The 17,013-nt window shown below is 49.9% G+C and overlaps 1 protein-coding gene across 19 annotated transcripts in view; it reads left to right on the plus strand.

The window, feature by feature from the left end:
• TRERF1 (transcriptional regulating factor 1) overlaps positions 1-17,013 on the plus strand; it is a 295,497-nt gene that overhangs the window by 251,185 nt on the left and 27,299 nt on the right. For 14 of the 19 annotated variants that reach the window (XM_067752932.1, XM_067752930.1, XM_067752927.1 and 11 more), the window contains 5 exons: positions 6,363-8,024; positions 9,453-9,499; positions 10,394-10,544; positions 11,596-11,898; positions 15,310-15,694. In XM_067752932.1, the coding sequence (XP_067609033.1) occupies positions 6,621-8,024; positions 9,453-9,499; positions 10,394-10,544; positions 11,596-11,898; positions 15,310-15,694 (2,290 nt within the window). In that variant the 5' untranslated portion in view covers positions 6,363-6,620. The remainder of the gene's footprint in view (positions 1-6,362; positions 8,025-9,452; positions 9,500-10,393; positions 10,545-11,595; positions 11,899-15,309; positions 15,695-17,013) is intronic. The other 5 variants (XM_067752941.1, XM_067752942.1, XM_067752944.1 and 2 more) reach the window with 3 other exon arrangements.

The following is a 17,013-nucleotide window of genomic DNA, read 5'->3' on the forward strand; positions in this document are numbered from 1 at the left end:
CAATGAGTGTTTATTGAGCAGCTACTGTGTCTCAATCAGTGGGGACCCAAGATGTGTAGGATGCTGTCCCTGCCTTGGAATGACTGGACAGACAGTGGGGAGATGGGCTCCGAAGCAGGTCGTTTGACTATAATGCTTCAGGGGGATCAGAGAGAGCATCTCAGATTCTGAGCAGACAATTTTTTTGTCGAACTGAATCCAGAATCCTGGAGCCTTGCTCTAATAAGGGAGGACTTGACCCAAGAAATGTGAAAGCGGTAGTTCTGTTAATTTGTTCATGAATGAAAAAGCTCCTGGTGCCAATTACCCAATGGGAAGTGTTGTACATAATGAGCAAAGCAGTTACCTTATTAGAAAAATAACAAAGACTTGAATCTTGAGTTGGTATTATAACAGTCCTGTGGGATTGACTAATCCACCGAGAAGAACAGTTTCCAGGTTTAAAATGATTTGTTTAAAACAGCCTTTTGACAAGATGCTGAACTGTGTGCTACTGCCTGTGTAAAGGGGGTAGGGGTGGGGGTGTGTACAAGCATTCTTGTATGAGCATAAAATATCTTTAGAATATACAGGAACCTGAGTGACTGTCCCAGGAGGGGGGCTGGGTATCTGGGGACAAGACTGAGAGGAAGACTTTGGGCAGATACCTGTTTTAAAATTTTCACTCTAACTTTTCACTTTATTTTCAAGTATTTATTTAGGATGATTTCCAGCCTTTTGTCTGCTCTTTTATACCTTTTGAATTTTGAACGATGTGAATATAATACCTATTCAAAAAATACATAAATTTAATGTAAAATAAGTAGCACATGGTCTTGCTATTACCTTCGTACATCTTCCTAGGGAGGTCGTTTTTCCTCTCATTCAGTATATGATTCTTTCAGTATTGGTTTCTGTTGTACAACAAAGTGAATCAGCCATATGCATACATATATCCCCATATCCCCTCCCTGTTGAGCCTCCCTCCCACCCCTCTAGGTGGTCACAAAGCACCGAGCTGATCTCCCTGTGCTGTGCTGCTGCTTCCCACTAGCTGTTTTACATTCGGTGGTGGATATATATCGACGCCACTCTCACTTTGTCCCGGCGTCCCACTCCCCCGCCATGTCCTCAAGTCCGTTCTCTGTGGCAGGGCAGGAGTATATGACTCTTGACTGCCTACTACTGTGCGTCAGGTGCTGTTCTAGGTCCAGCAGTTACAGCTCTGGGCCTCAGCTTGTTCCTCTGAATGTGGGGAGTTGACCTCTTCAACTTGAGAGGGCATCAGACTCAACAGGAGGGCTCATTAAAACACAGACTGCTGGTCCCCACCCCCCAGATTCAGTGGGTTTAGGTGCGCCTCAAGAGTCAGCATTTGCAACAAGTTCCCAGGTGATGTTATATGCTGCTGGCCTGGGAACCACACTTTGGGAGCTCCCCTCTGACTTCCTAGGGTTCCCTACTTTCTAGGGTTCTTTATAAATAAACTACATTCCCAGTTCAGAAAATATGAACAAATAAAGAATAGATTCCTGTAACTCAGAACACAAAGGAATCTCTCTTACCCTGCAGTTTGGGAACACAACAAAGCAGACAGGTCAACAGAAGTAAAGTTATCTAGCTTCCATTCCCCCCACAGGGGCATGAGGGAGGAACGCAGAATCAGATCATCATCAGGGTTTGATGAGTTTCAACAAGTAATTCTTCCCGGGGGAAGTGACTTGGTGCAAAGCTTTCGAGGAAGGTTAAGTGGCGAGGTTTAAGCCAGGCAGCCTGGCCTCATACCCACAGGATAACACTACTGGACATCATTTTAAGGCCTCACAATTATCCCTGACCATACAAATTCATCCTGATCATCAGTGAGTTCCTGACAAGGACATGGTCCCCAGCATGGACCCCTGCACCTGACTCCATGCCTTAGTGCATGCTGTTCCCTCAGCCGAAATACCCTTCCTGGTCCCCTCACCTCTGTAAACCCTATTTGTCCATCAGGATCCAGGTAAAATCAAACTATTCTTCATGAGAATTTAATATCTGCTCAGCCTACACTTAATATCTTTTTCTGTATATCAGTTCATTGGGACGCTTGATCATTATTTTTTTTTCATTTATTGATTCATTCATTCAACAATATTACCATTCCACCAACAAATTCTTATCAAAGGGCCTATCATATACTGGGAATTATGGTAGATTTGGAGAATTACGGTAGATTTGGAGAATAGAATCATAGGTCAAAACAGACTTGGTCCCTGCCCTAATGAGAGAAAGATCATTAATCAAATAATTGCACTGGTGAAAGTACAATTACAGGCTGAGAAGAGTGGTCTGAAGGAAAGAAATATGGTTTTATGAGAACATAAAAGAAATGACCCTGATGTAGCCTTGGGGGTGGGTGTTAGGATAGACTTTCCAAGAAAGTATAGTTTGGGCCGAGAGCTGAAGGTTGCCCAAGACTTGGCTGGATGAGGAATTGGAGTGGGAAGGGGAACGCTCTCCAAATTGGGGGACCAGCATGTGCAAAGGTCCTGTTGTAGGAGGCAGCTTGGCAGGTTCAAAGAACTGAGAGACCACAGTGGCTGGGGGGTGGGGATGGGGAGGTGTTGGAGAACAAGGAGAAGAGGGGTACATCGTGACGCTGGGAACAAACCCCGCGGAGCCCTGTCGGCCTTGTTAATGATTTTGGTCTTTAACCTAAGGTTGCTAAGATGCCATGGAAGAGTTTTAAACAGTGGGTTGATGGAGGCAGAGTTATGTTTGGAAAAGTTTATTCTGCTGCTGCTGTCTCGAGAATGAACACGACTGAAATCAGGGAGACCAATCAGAAGGCTGTTGGAAGAGTGCAGAAGGTAGATATGGTGTCTTGGACTAGGGTTATAGTAGTGGAACCAGAGAAAAATGGGTGCAGTTAAGGAAGTAAATGGGTGCATTTACTATAGTAGTGGAACCAGAGAAAAATGGGTGCAGTTAACATTAGGAAGTAAATTGCTGGGTTGTGGTGGTTGGTTAAGAGAGAAGGAAGAGTCAAGGGCAAGACTTTGGAGGAGCATCCATTTGGGGGGATGTGATAATGAGTTTGCTTTGAACCTGAAAGTGGAACTGTGGAGTAGGCAGCTGACCAGGAGCTCAGACCCTCTGAGCTGGGAGTGGTCACTGGGAGTCCTCAAGGCTCACCGCATCACCTCACCTTCAGGATCTGCTCCAGCCATCTTTGGCCAACCTTTGTCCCATACCACTGCTTCCCTTGTTCCAGCATTCATTCCACCAAACCAAACCCCCTGTCTTGAACGTCCATCTCCTTCTCTTGTCATTCCGAAAGGGACAGAGACCAACTCAGGCTTGCTCCCAGTTGGAGGAGGCCTACTGCAGTGGTCTTCAAACTTTCTGCTTAAAATCCCCCGTAAAAGGATTTTGTAAAACCATTTACCCTCTCACACATTTTTAAGTTTACATCTACATTTTTTATTATACGTCTGCCAAAGATGCAATTTCCAGTATATTGTAAACACTGAGATTTTTAAGTAAAACGATTGCATCACTGTTTTAAATGTATCCAGTGGAATCTAAACACCATAGGAATTTGACACCCACCATCATCCATTTTAAAAATGCATGAACACGCTCTTCGTTAATAGTCAGTGTTCCCTTTTCTCCTTGAAATTTTACTTCTGTTTCACTTCCCCTGTGGAATTTTACCCTAATGTAATATATGTAATATGTTTTTGTGCTTAAAACTCTGTCGTTTGTTTCCCGGTCACATTTCGCTGTAACAATTTCATATGAAGTTAAAACTTTTTAAATTTCCTGAAATCAGGAAGTTCTAAATACTAAAATTTTCTTTGTGTTTGAGGTATAATTATGATTATTAATACTGTGCAGGCAATCAAAACAACATAAAATATATTCTAATTTGGATAAATAATAAACATAAAAACTAAAATTACATTGAAAATGTATGTTAGGTGGTGATGCTGGAGACTTTTCAAAGTAATTTTTTTTCATGTAAATACATTGTTCCTTTTGTTTGCTTTTGGGAGTTTTTTGGGTTGTTTGTTTGTTTGTTTGAAGTATAGTTGATTCAATTACAGTGTTTTGCCAATCTCTGCTGTACAGCAGTGACTGTTTTAAACACATATACATTCTTTTAAAAATATTCTTTTCCATTATGGTTTATCCCAGGAGATTGGATATAGTTCCCTGGGCTATACAGTAGGACCTTGCTGTTTATCCACTCTCAATGTAATAGTTTGCATCTACCAACCCCAAATTCCCAGTCCATCCCTCTCTCTCCCCACCTCCCCCCTTGGCAACCACAAGTCTGATCTCTATGTCTGTGAGTCTGTTTCTGTTTTGTAGATAGGTTCATTTGTGCCATATTTTAGATTCCACATATAATGGATATCGTATGGTGTTTGTCTTTCTCTTTCTGACTTCCTTCACTAAGTATGATAATCTCTAGTTGTATCCATGTTGCTGCAAATGGCATTATGGTGTGCTTTTTTATGGCTGAGTAGTATTCCATTGTATATATGTACCACATCTTCTTTATCCATTCATCTGTTGATGGGCATTTAGGCTGTTTCCATGTTTTGGCTAAGTAATTTTTTTATTGACGTATAACATACATGCATGTATGTGACGAGGTCTGAGTGTACAGCCCAGGTTATTACAGAGTGAGCACACCATGCAGTTAGCACCCAGGTCCAGAGATAAAATCTTGCTTGTGCCGGGTTATCTCTTCTGTTTTTTAATTTATCCATCGAAGAATACTATCTGTTGCATGAGATATGAGACAAGGATCAGTGTCGATTGTATTTCCATTTTTCATTTATATAGATGTAAACACTGAAAAACCCTCATTCACATAAGCTAATAGATAAAAATACAAGTTTTATTAAAGCAGGGTCAACTCAGTTCTTGATCTGCTTCTGAGTTATGTACCAAAAATCACATAGTGATCTATGGCTAACAATTATATTTTAATTACTTCTATTAGGCCTTCCTAATGAAAAAAAGAATTGGAAACCACCCAGCTTGCAAAGAAGATTTACTACTTATTTATTAGTGTTGCTCACTTTCAATGTTCTGTGCCCTCTCGTGTGGCGGCTGGGGGAGTTATCCCTGGGGCATAAGCCCAGTTAAGATTTGGGATGGAATGAGTAAGTTTGTCTTTCTTTTGTAAAGGAGGAGGGCTGTTGTGAAAGAGCAGGTGTAAAAGGACAACTTGCACCTCTGTCACTGGTTAGCAGACATCTGGTCCTGTCCAAAACCATTTGACATGGACCAAATATGCTTTATGGACATTTTGGATAAGACCAAATTTCAGGGACCTTTTGACGTGGACCAAATATCTTACAGACCCAATGTCTCTTGGATGTTTTGGACAGGACCAAATGTCCTGCAATTCTGTCACCCATCAGTTCTAGAAAAGGGTTATTATGGAAGTTGAGGATCTGGAAATTGATTCTCTTAAAGCTTTGAATGTGTGTGTATAGTGCTTGGAAAGTCTTCGTGTACTCCCTGGGGTTGACATACCCCAGTTTGAAGTTCACAGAGGAACCTGTATGGCTTCAGATCAGACTAGACCAGTCACTCAAAATTTCCTAGTTCATGTTTCTAAGAGAGGGGATCTGATCGGCCCAGCCTATTTTTTTGAGTCAGGCCACATCATAGGCTTCCGACCAGGTGGTTAGCACTGTGCACAGATGTTTCCCTGAGCAGGGACCCCAAGGAGGCAGGTAGCTGTGTACTGACACATGTACTGCTTTTCCTTGAAACTGTCTCCGGTTCTGTTCTTCTGCTAGAAATACGCTCTCCAGACTATGAGTTCCTTATCTGTTATTTTTTACCTTTTTATTACATGCATCTCTTTCCTCCTTGTACTGTAGTTATTCATGTGGCCAATTGCCTTTTCTAGCTGTAAGCTCCTTGAGAGATGGCCCTTGTCTTAATGACTTCCTAGCATTGTGTCTTGCACTTAGTAGATGTCTATGTCTAGTAAGTATTTTTTGACCAGATGAATTGATTCATGAATGTCTTAAGCTTCTTTATATCCCCTACAGGACCTAGAATAGTGCTGGGCTTTCAATAGCAGGGTTCCAGAAGAATGGATGAATTAATCAGTGAGCAAAACAATGAATTAACGAATCAATGAACTAATGAGCCATGGAGCGATGGCTTGGAAGTAAGAGAGTTCATATCTCACGTGGGGGGTCAGGATCTGCAGAATCAGTGTAAAGGAGTGACATGTATGAAACTGGCTATTTCTAACCCAGGCTCCTGTTTTGTGTTTATTTCCGTAATGGGTTGTGGTAGATACAGTAGCTCATTGCAAAACATCCAAGTAAATCCTTTCCTGTCCTTTGCATCTTGTCTTGCAGTTGTGAGCAGCATCTCTTCACCACCGTGGTGTTTGGTCCGTACCTCAGCCCGGGTGAGGATGTAAATCCCCCGGCCCTGCACATGCGTGGTAGAGGCCAACAGGAACACCTGGCTCCAGCCACAGTCATGGACATGTCAGCCGTGGAGTAGTGTGGACGCTTTCTCTCTGCTTCTCAGGGTTTCAGTCCTTTCGGGTTTGTGTCATTGATCATTTTTTATGGTTTTGTGGCTGGACGTTCACGATCAAGGCAGGCACCATGGGGGATCAGCAACTGTACAAGACCAATCACGTGGCCCACGGTGGTGAGAACCTTTTCTACCAACAGCCACCACTTGGCGTCCACGGTGGGCTGAACCACAACTATGGGAATACAGTCCCCGGGGCTGGAATGGATGCCCCTCAGGCATCACCCATCTCCCCCCACTTCCCTCAAGACACTCGGGATGGTCTGGGCTTGCCTGTTGGCTCCAAAACGCTTGGCCAAGTGGACACCTCAAGGCAGGGAGGGTGGGCAGGCCATGCAGGGCCTGGAAACCATGTCCAGCTACGTGGCAACCTGACCAACTCGAACATGATATGGGGATCTCCAGCCCAGGCGGAGCCCACCGATGGCTACCAGTACACCTACTCCCAGGCCAGCGAGATCCGGACCCAGAAGCTCACCAGCGGTGTCCTGCACAAGCTAGACTCTTTCACCCAGGTGTTTGCCAACCAGAACCTGCGAATTCAGGTCAACAATATGGCCCAGGTGCTGCACACCCAGTCAGCGGTGATGGACGGAGCCCCTGAAAGCGCCCTCCGCCAGTTGCTGTCCCAGAAGCCCATGGAGCCCCCAGCACCGGCTCTCCCTTCCCGCTACCAGCAGGTGCCCCAGCAGCCTCACCCTGGTTTCACTGGCGGGCTGTCCAAACCAGCCCTTCAGGTTGGGCCGCACCCAGGCCAAGGGCACCCGTATTATGACTACCAGCAGCCACTGGCCCAGATGCCAGTGCAGGGAGGACAGTCACTGCAGGCCCCCCAGATGCTGTCCCAGCACATGCAGCAGCTGCAGCAGCACCAGTATTACCCGCAGCAGCAGCAGCAGCAAGCCGGGCAGCCGCGGATGTCAGCGCAAGAAATGCAGCCGCCGCCACAGCAGATTTGCCCAGCGCAGCCCCAGCAGCTGCAGCAGCGGCAGGGTTCGATGCAGATACCTCAGTATTACCAGTCCTCACCCATGATGCAGCATTTGCCAGAGTCGCGGCAGCCACAGATGCACCTGCAGCCCCCTTCTTATCACAGGGACCCCCACCAGTACACCCCGGAGCAGGCGCACGCTGTCCAGCTGATTCAGCTGGGCTCCGTGCCCCAGTACTACTACCAGGAGCCCCAGCAGCCCTACGGCCACCCCATGTACCAGCAGAGCCACCTGCCCCAGCACCAGCAGCCTGAGGACGGTCAGCCCAAGACTTATCCAAGCGACAGGCAGGCCCAGGCCATGCTGAGCTCCCATGGGGACCTGGGGCCTCCAGATACAGGATTGGGTGACCTGGCAAGCTCGGACCTGAACCGGGTCAGCAGTGTGCTCCCCCACCGGCCGCTCCTGTCCCCCAGCGGCATCCACCTCAACAACATGGGGCCTCAGCACCAGCAGCCGTCTCCCAGTGCCGTGTGGCCCCAGGTATTCTCACAGTGGCTGTTTCTCCTGGTTTCTCAGTGTGCCCATGGGCCGGCCAGAGCTGCGTCTATGCAGTGCCCAGTCCGCTCTCCAAACCCTTCCAACACTTCTGTTCTTTATTTATTCCACAAACGTTAGCCAGACGCTGTGGAATACAAAAGCAATTTTGACTCAGTCCTTTGCCCATAGAGCTTACAATCTCACTAAGGAGATGGCCAATACACCGTATCAGGTCCTGAATGATGCATGTAATGGTCAAGGCCTGATCAGGTGCCCAGGGACCACCACCGTGTCTGGTGCCCCTTAAGTCTGTATCCTTAGGGAATTTCCTATGAAATCGTTCCCCTTTTGGGAGGGAGACCACATTATGATAGCCTATCTCAAAGTCTAATGCCCAGAATAGGAGTTCCGTAGAACGTTGAATGGGTATTGCTGGGAGGAGGGGAATGGGTTCTCTGGATAAACAAATTTGGGGTTTCTTAAAGTGAAACAGGCTGCAGTGCTGCTGGGCTTCTCAGAGCCTTTAATAAGCTCAAGTGCACTGCACATCTCCCCAAGGGGATACCTTGTGTAGTTGCAGAGGTGAAAACCTTAGCTGCCCACAGGATCCAGGCAGGTAAAGTCAGTAAGCAAAACGGCCTGGTATGAGATGATAAGCACTGTGTGGACTAGAGAGCAGACGTCCCATCTAATGACATTCTTAGGATTTTTTAAAACAGTCCAGCCAAGCAAACCATGTCTGCAGGCCAGATTCAGCCTGAGGGTGACGGTTATTAACCCTTGATTATTTCCAAAGTGTATTTGATCACAAAACTGCCTACTGTGTCCTGGGCACCGTTCAGACCTTGGCATGTCCCAAGTGCTACACTTAAGTGACAACAAGGTCGGGGGAGGAGGGCACCTTGAATAGGACTGGGGTAGATGGAGAGAGGGCTCCGATGAAGGTTGAAGACCAGGCATAAAGTCCCCTTGACCCTGTTTTGTTTAAGACTCAGGCCTGTAGTAACTGAGAGACTTAGTGAATATAAGAATAAGATGACGTGGCCAAAGCTGAGGTCTCCCAGCGTGAGGCTGTGTCGTCCAGCCCTCCATTCGGGAATGGAGCCTGTCTGTGTACAGAGTAGGTGGACAGGGAGAACAGGAAGGAAGGAGGTAGGGGATTGAGTCCCAGTGGGCTTGTGGCTGGTGGGGCTCCGTGAGGGGCCGTGGCCCCAAGCCAGGGAGCATCAGGGGAAATTACTCTGGAAGCCTCAGATGTGGAAGGGCAAGGGCGTGTGTATCTGTGAGCCCAGTCAGCGTGAGGCAGAAAGCGGAAAGAATCCTAGAAGTGTGCAGGCCCTGGGGTTCCCGCCGCTCAAGGACTCCTCCCATCAGAAACACATTTGTTTTTTTTTTCTTCTTTCTTCTGGTGTCCTGCGTGGCTCAAAATAGATGCACCTACCTGATGGCAGAGCCCAGCCAGGGTCCCCTGACTCAAGGTAGGATGGATGCATGGAGGCTTGTTGGCATTTGGGGAGACTGGAAGGTTTCCCTGAACTGTCTCATGATTCATTTCCAAATTCAAAGTCAATTCCTCAAAGAAATTTATAAGAATAATAAGAGCAGCTATTGTTTTTGAGCGCTTATTATTACTCTATATCATATGTAATAAAAGTCGCTCCAAGAGGGTTGGTGTGATTACCATGTGCCTAGCACACAGTAAGCACTCAACCACTGTTAACTATTATTATCATTATTATTTTACAAATGAGAAAACTGAGGCTCAGAGGGCTTAAGGTTGCACATCAAGAAAGTAGGGATGCTGGGATAGACTCCAAAGCCCATGTTCTGCCCTCTGTCCATTCAGTGAGTATTTATTTAGTACCTACTGTGTGCTAGGCATGGCACTAAGCTATGAGGATGCCCCAGTGAATAGTACAGTCTTGTTTCCTCCCCTCATGGGTTTGGTAAATAAAGACTTAGCCAGAACCTTACAAACTAAGACATGCAACCTGGAGGCTGAACCAGAAGACTGAGACCCATGTGTCTAAGGGAAGACTTCTGGAAGAGGGGAGCCGAAGCTGATTCTAGAAGGGTCATAAGCCAGAGGTGGGAAAAAACACAGCACCTGAAGGCCTGGAATGAAGAAAGACGTTTGGTTCAACTCTTGCATGATCTTGAGCACGCCCTTTCCTACTCTTGAGCCTCAGTTTTCCATCTGCAAATTGGGCTTAGTTCTCTGAAGGGAATTGGGGTAATACAAGTAGGGCCATGGCCATGGGAGCTCTGGATGAATGAAATGGGTTCATTGTAGGGTGTGAGGTCTTGTGATGAGTCACTGTTTCCCGTCATCAATGTGTGTGTCCTCTCCACTTGGTCCTACCCTTGAGCAGTGGCCAACCAAAAGGAGTGTTTGGGGAGCAGTTTGATGCCAAGAACAAGCTGACATGCTCCATCTGCCTGAAGGAGTTCAAGAGTCTGCCTGCCCTGAACGGCCACATGCGGTCCCACGGGGGGATGAGGGCCTCCCCCAGCCTCAAACAGGTGAGGAGGAGTCAGCCCCTGGTCCTTCCCAGGCCATGTGCTGCTTGCTTTGCTTTGCTGCCATCAGAGAGTGATGTGAGCCCCACTCGGGGAACCTGAGGAGGCATAGCCCTTCCCTAACGAAAGTACTCAAGCTTTGATGCTGGGAGCCAGCCAGGTCACACAGTCTCCACTTCCACTGGCTTCATGAACAAGAGTCCAGAACTGAGGTGGTAGAAATCCTTTTAGGGGATCCCAGCCTCTCCAGCTCCTGGAGAAGACAGCAAAGAAAACATGTTGATGCACTGTTGTTTTCAACTTCCGCTTCTTCAAGTACTCAAGACCAGGGTCCCTTGGGCCTTCCAGATCCATAGTCAATGGCCAGGGAAAGCTAGTGTGACCATCGGGCTCCCAGCCAGCATTTTCTGTTCACCAGGGCACTAGTGGTAGACTCTAGCGTCCGAAGACCTTTAAATGCCCTTAGGATTATCCAAGTAGGATACCCTTGTGGTGAACTACCCATGCAGTTTTAGAGTTAGATTAAAATTCAAAGAACTTTCTCAATTCTTTGAATGCTGTTAATCTTAATTTAAGTCTATGGGATTAACTCTGTTCACCAAAAACTTTGATGTGACCCAGGTCACTCCGTCTCCCGACCATGCCAGTTAAAAGAGCTTTTCCTCCATTTGACAGATGAGTAAACTGAGGCCCATAGAATTAAAAGGTCCTGCACAAGAGCTTGTGTTTTTTTTTTTTTTTTTGGTCTGATTCTAAGTCCATGTCCTTTTCTTTAAAAGCAATGACAGCCACACAAAAATTTTTCTTCACTATTTGTTTTAATATACAAGTGATACACGGTCAAGATTTTTTAATGTAGAAAATCAAGTGCCTTGTCCATTGCCGACGGGCATCACTGGAGCCGAGGGACTCAGGCTGGCAGGAAGGAAACCACCCTGCAGCGGTTCTCTGTCACCCACGCGTGATGTCCAGGAACGTTTCAGGAAGAGCAAAGTGCATCCCCCCCATGAGAGCTGCTCTCAGCCCAGGATCAAAGCCTTTATTGTCTGTGTAGGAGGAAGGAGAGAAGGCCTCGGCGCCTCCGCCTCAGCCGCCACTGCCGCCTCCGCCTCCGCCGCCACCGCAGCTCCCACCCGAGGCGGAAAGCCTCACGCCTATGGTCATGCCCGTGTCTGTCCCTGTCAAGCTTCTCCCGCCCAAGCCCAGCTCTCAGGGCTTCGCCAACAGCGTCGCTGCCGCCCCCTCAGCCAGAGACAAGCCAGCCAGCTCGATGTCGGACGACGAGATGCCCGTGCTCGTGAGGATGACCCTCTCTCCCCCACACTCACCCCAAGGGGCTGCCCCCCACCCGCCTGCTGTGAGTTGCTGCTCTGCCCTGCCTGCCTGGGGTGGGGACATCCCTTTGCTTTCTTGGAGATGGGGACAGCTCTGCCAGGGCCACTGGCCTGAGCTCAGACGTGGCTTGGCCTCTCCGGGCTGAGCCCCCCGCGGCCACCTTGGGAATCCCATCCGTGTCCGCACTGCGTGCCACCCAGTAAACACTTGGCACTCTACCAGGCTAATGGTCTGGGTTAGATTCTGAGAGACCCAAAGATGTTCCTAGATTAAACAGAGGTGATAACTCAGCTGGTGATCACAGTTATTAAAATATGGAAGTACTGTCCCAGATAATAAATAGCTACTGCCCGGGGTCCTGGCCCCTCCCCCAGGATCTCCAGACCTCCCCAGATCCAGCAACCAAAGAGGCAACCCCTGGCACAGCAGGTCCTCCAGGCAGTAGCGCTGGCATCCATTCTGATGGTCAGTCAGCCTTACCACATGCTTAATATTTTCAGTATCACCCCTGTGTAAATAAATACCCTCAGAGGACCGGATTCATTAAGATTCCCAAAGTCATTCCCCTGAGACACCCACCCCCCAATCTCAAGAAAGCAAAGGGATTTGTGTTTCTTATTCACCGTTCTTCTCTTTCTCAAGTTCCGAGCACATCACCCAAGCAGCTTAGCTTGGCTCTGGGACAGAGAGCTCTCTCCCTCTCCTTCCCTCTCTCTGTCCCTCTCTCTCTCTCTCTCTCTGTCCCTCTCTCTCTCTCTGTCCCTCTCCCCCTCTCTCCCTCCCTCCGCCCCTCCCCTGGGGAGTCTGTAACCCATTCACTACATCAGATTTGTCCCCTCCCCACAGAGTAGCTGCTGAGTCACATTTGTCCTCACAGAATAGGCAGCTGCTGGGATTCCAGGAGACACGAGTGGGGTTGGGCCAGAATAGGGATAAGGAGGATAATTAAGAGAACTAGAAAAATCCAGAAAGAGCCTTTTTGGTTTTCTATGTAATATCAGGGCTCAAAAGAGGAAAGACAGGTGGAGAACCTCTGGAGGCGAGGATTCTCATCAGCTGGCAGGTCTTGGGGGCCAGCAACAGGCAGAGAGATGAAACGACACGGCCAAGCCCCCTCTTTGCCCAGGGAAGTTCCTCATTTGGTGGGAGGGATGCTGTTTCTACCCTTTGGAAACTCTCAGCCTGAAGCTGGAGAAAGTAAGGATCGTAGTCACACAGGGGTCAGAGCCCCAGGCAGCAGCCCCGCCCCAGTTCAAGACAGAGCAAGGCAGCAATGCCCTGCGTGTGGCTGGTGGGGGACATACCTGGGGAGCTAAGGTCATTAGGGACTGGGATGAGGCAAGGGAAGTTTGATGTGAGTTAGCTCAGAAGATCGTCATGAGGGGAGTTCCAAGGCAGAGGTGAACTTGGTTTTGTGGGAAGGGTGAGAGACAGACTGTGAGGAGATAAGCCGATATGGAAGCGTGTAGGTAGGGCTTGAGTAAGTGTGAGCAAGGTCCTGACACTTAATACAAAGAAATCAAAATGTCCAGGTAGGAGCCCTGTGTTTTAATCCCCACTCTGCTCCTAGCCATCTGGGATGCAGCCAGCCGAGACCCTTCCCCTCCCAGAACTTCAGTTTCTCCCTGATCTGGGTTTGGGGGGCGGGGGTGGTGTTGGCCTCCTCAGTGACTGTCACCTCTCTGGGGAGCTTTTAAAACCCCTCAGCGCTTGGCCCTGTCTGCAGCTTGGCTGGAACTCTGTAAATGCTTCCTGCCACCTGACATCCAGGTCTGATATTGCGGGGGCCTTCCCTGGCCCAGGGTCTCAGAGCCTTGCCTGGAGGATTGGAAAGTCCCAGAATAGAGCTGTTGTAACAGAACGCAGAGGCTCAAGTAGAGAGAGCCCGAAAGGGACCTTTGGCCCTGGGGTCAGAGGTCTGGATCCCAGTGCAGGGTTGAAGTCACTCGGGGTCCTCAGGTGACCCCATCCGTTACCCAGGAACCAGATGTGAAGTGTCAGGATGGCTCCCCAAGTTGGGGGCACGTGCACCTTCTTCCCATTCCTCAGACCCCTCTCTCCACCTCAGCCTCAGGTGGTGAGGAGCCCCCTGGTGGGGAAAGGAAGCAGGTTGGGGCTCTCTGACCTAAGGAGAGCCCCCCGGGGGCCTGGGGGTCCCCGCTGCCCCTTCCCCTTTCCTCACCTTTCTGCTTCCCTAGACTCCCCTCCTAGGGGCTGGGACGGCACCCCAGAAGATGATGAAGCTGAGGGAGAGACACGCGGGGCAGCCTGAAGTGCTGAAGGCAGCAGAAGGGGCCCTGAGGGGGAGGAGCCCAGAGCTGAGGGGTGACTGGGGCAGGTCACATGGCCTGGAGGAGGCTGGTCACGTGACCATGGCCGACCCTTCCCATCACCCCCTGCTGCCTCCTACTCAGGCGCCACCCTGGGCACAGGGATTGCCAGGGACCACAGCTGTGACGAGCACTGGCCTGCAGGGCCTGGGAGGGGACCACAGACTGCCCAGAACTTTTCTGCAGGTATCCTCACAGCCCCTCCCAACCGCACGGCTGCCTCTCCAGCCGCACCCAGCTCTCGGGTTTTCTGGGCTGATGCTGGCACACAACCAAGACTGTTTGTGTTTGGCTTTGGCATGCCCTGCTTATCTCTTTCCGTGCGTGTGTTTACTTATTAGTATATCTGTATCCATGTGGCAGATCTTCCTTCCAGAAGATGCTTGGTTCTGCTGGAATAAAATAAACTAACCCTGCTGACAGGAAACCAACCTACGAGAAGGGTTTGCCACAGATAAGCCACCAGTGCTGGGAGCAGTAATGAGGGGTGGTGAGGCGGGGAGGCTCACCAGATCCACGTCTAGGAGAGCACATGAGACGGGCCTCAGAGATCCGGGATGGCTCTCCTCAACCCTAAGGTTACCTTGAAGAAGAGCCCAGTGCAGGTCACTGGCCCTGGGAGCCTTGGCCAAGGCCTGACCCCCTCTTCCTGCCCCACAGCCTCTGTCCAGCTTCCCTGAATAGATTCTTCTGTCGCCGCCTCAGAACATGTGTTATCTGTCCCCGATGTCAGTCCCCGGGGAGCAGTGGGGAATTAAAGGGCCCTCTCAGCTGGATTCCACTCACCAGATGGGAATGCAGTGATAAGCAATAAAGAATGTGAATATATTCTTTCTTGCCCACCCACTATTCCTACCACCCCCATCCCTCTCCAGACATGAGGGATTTCCTCCAAAACCAAAGTTTTCTCCCTAATCAAGCCGCCAGATCTCGCCTTGTCTGAAGTGGATGTGGCCGTTTCTGAAGGCGGAGGATGCTGGGGTCAGACGAGTGGAAGGGGGGAGGGGTCCCCGTTAGGACAGCAGTCCCCCTTCCCTCAGCCTGTGGAAAGGGCCTGTGGGAAAAGCCCAAGTATTTGAATCGGATCATTCTTCCCGTTGTAGGAAATTCCCAAGAAGCATCAGCCAGGCTTGGCCAAAGCTGAGGAAGCCCTCAAGATCGCCCCGGAGAAGAAAAAGTTCCGGCACCGGCCGGAGCCGCTCTTCATCCCGCCTCCGCCCTCCTACACGCCCAACCTCGCCGCCTCGCACTCTGGCGCCACCCTGTACCAGAGCCAGCTGCGCTCCCCGCGCGTCCTGGGCGACCACTTGCTCCTCGACCCCGCCCACGAGCTGCCCCCCTACACGCCCCCGCCCATGCTCAGCCCGGTGCGCCAGGGTTCGGGGCTCTTCAGCAACGTGCTCATCTCCGGCCACGGCGCCGGCGCGCATCCGCAGCTGCCCCTCACGCCCCTCACGCCCACGCCTCGCGTGCTGCTCTGCCGCCCCAGTGAGTCGCCCCTGTCGCCGCCTCCGCTACCTCAGGGGCGGCGCCCCGACTGTGCTGGGTGCTGCCCCAGGAGGCCTCGCGTTCTGTCGTCTCGTTTTCCACAGACCTTGGCGGTGGCTCGATTCTGTGTACCAGGCAATGTGCTAGGGGCTAGAAATAATTAGGATACTTCTCAGGGGAAACACAGTCTAGCCGCGGAGACTAACACGTAGAGCGATAATCAGTGTTTCTTTGGGATAAGGAAAAACAGTTGAAGTGTGTTGTGGATAACCGTGTAAGACACCCAAAATAAATGTACTAAGTAGGGGCTTCCCTGGTGGCACAGTGGTTGAGAGTCCGCCTGCCGATGCAGGGGACACGGGTTCGTGCCCCGGACTGGGAGGATGCCACGTGCCGCGGAGCGGCTGGGCCCGTGAGCCATGGTCATGGCCGCTGAGCTTGCGCGTCCGGAGCCTGGGCTCCGCGACGGGAGAGGCCACAACAGTGAGAGGCCCCCGTACCGCAAAAAAATTAAAATAAAATAAAAAAATAAATGTACTAAGTAGATGTACAAATGGGATTATATGCAAGACCACACCTTCACATTTTGCATGCTGTGTAAAGATCAAGCAGGAGGGCTTCCCTGGTGGGGCAGGGCCTAAGAATCCGCCTGCCAATGCAGGGGACACGGGTTCGAGCCGAGGTCCGGGAAGATCCCAAATGCCGCGGAGCGCCTAAGCCCATGCACTACAACTACTGAGCCTGCGAACCACAGTTGCTGAGCCCGTGTGCCACAACTACTGAAGCCCACGGGCCTAGAGCCCGTGCTCCGCAACAAGAGAAGCCACCGCCTGCGCACTTCATCAAAGAATGGCCCCCGCTCACAACGACTAGAGAAAGCCCATGCACCACAGGGAAGCTCCAATGCAGCTAAAAATAAAAATAAATAAAAAATAAATTTATTTAAAAAAAAAAAAAAGATCAAGCAGGAGAGGCCTGTAGCCAGGATCTCTTTCTGGAGCAAGAATAGTTTCATAGAAATAAGACAAATTAACAGGGGAATTCCCTAGCGGCCCAGCGCTTAGGACTCCACACTTTCACTGCGGAGGGCCTGGGGTCAATCCCCGGTCGAGGAACTAGGCTCCCACAGGCCCCGCACACACAGCCAAAAATTATTTTTAAATAATTTTAAAAATAAATAAATAAAAAGCTTAGCAGACCAGAGTGGGGCAGCTGGCCACTCCTTACCCTGTGTGAGAAGTGGGGAAACGCTAAGCCATGTTGCTCCACATTCCATCCAACTCCTCGGAGACTGCTGGGGTAACTCTGGCATGGGTTGG

The sequence above is a fragment of the Pseudorca crassidens genome, chromosome 10 (genome assembly GCF_039906515.1).
Source record: "Pseudorca crassidens isolate mPseCra1 chromosome 10, mPseCra1.hap1, whole genome shotgun sequence".
Lineage (NCBI taxonomy): Eukaryota > Metazoa > Chordata > Mammalia > Artiodactyla > Delphinidae > Pseudorca > Pseudorca crassidens.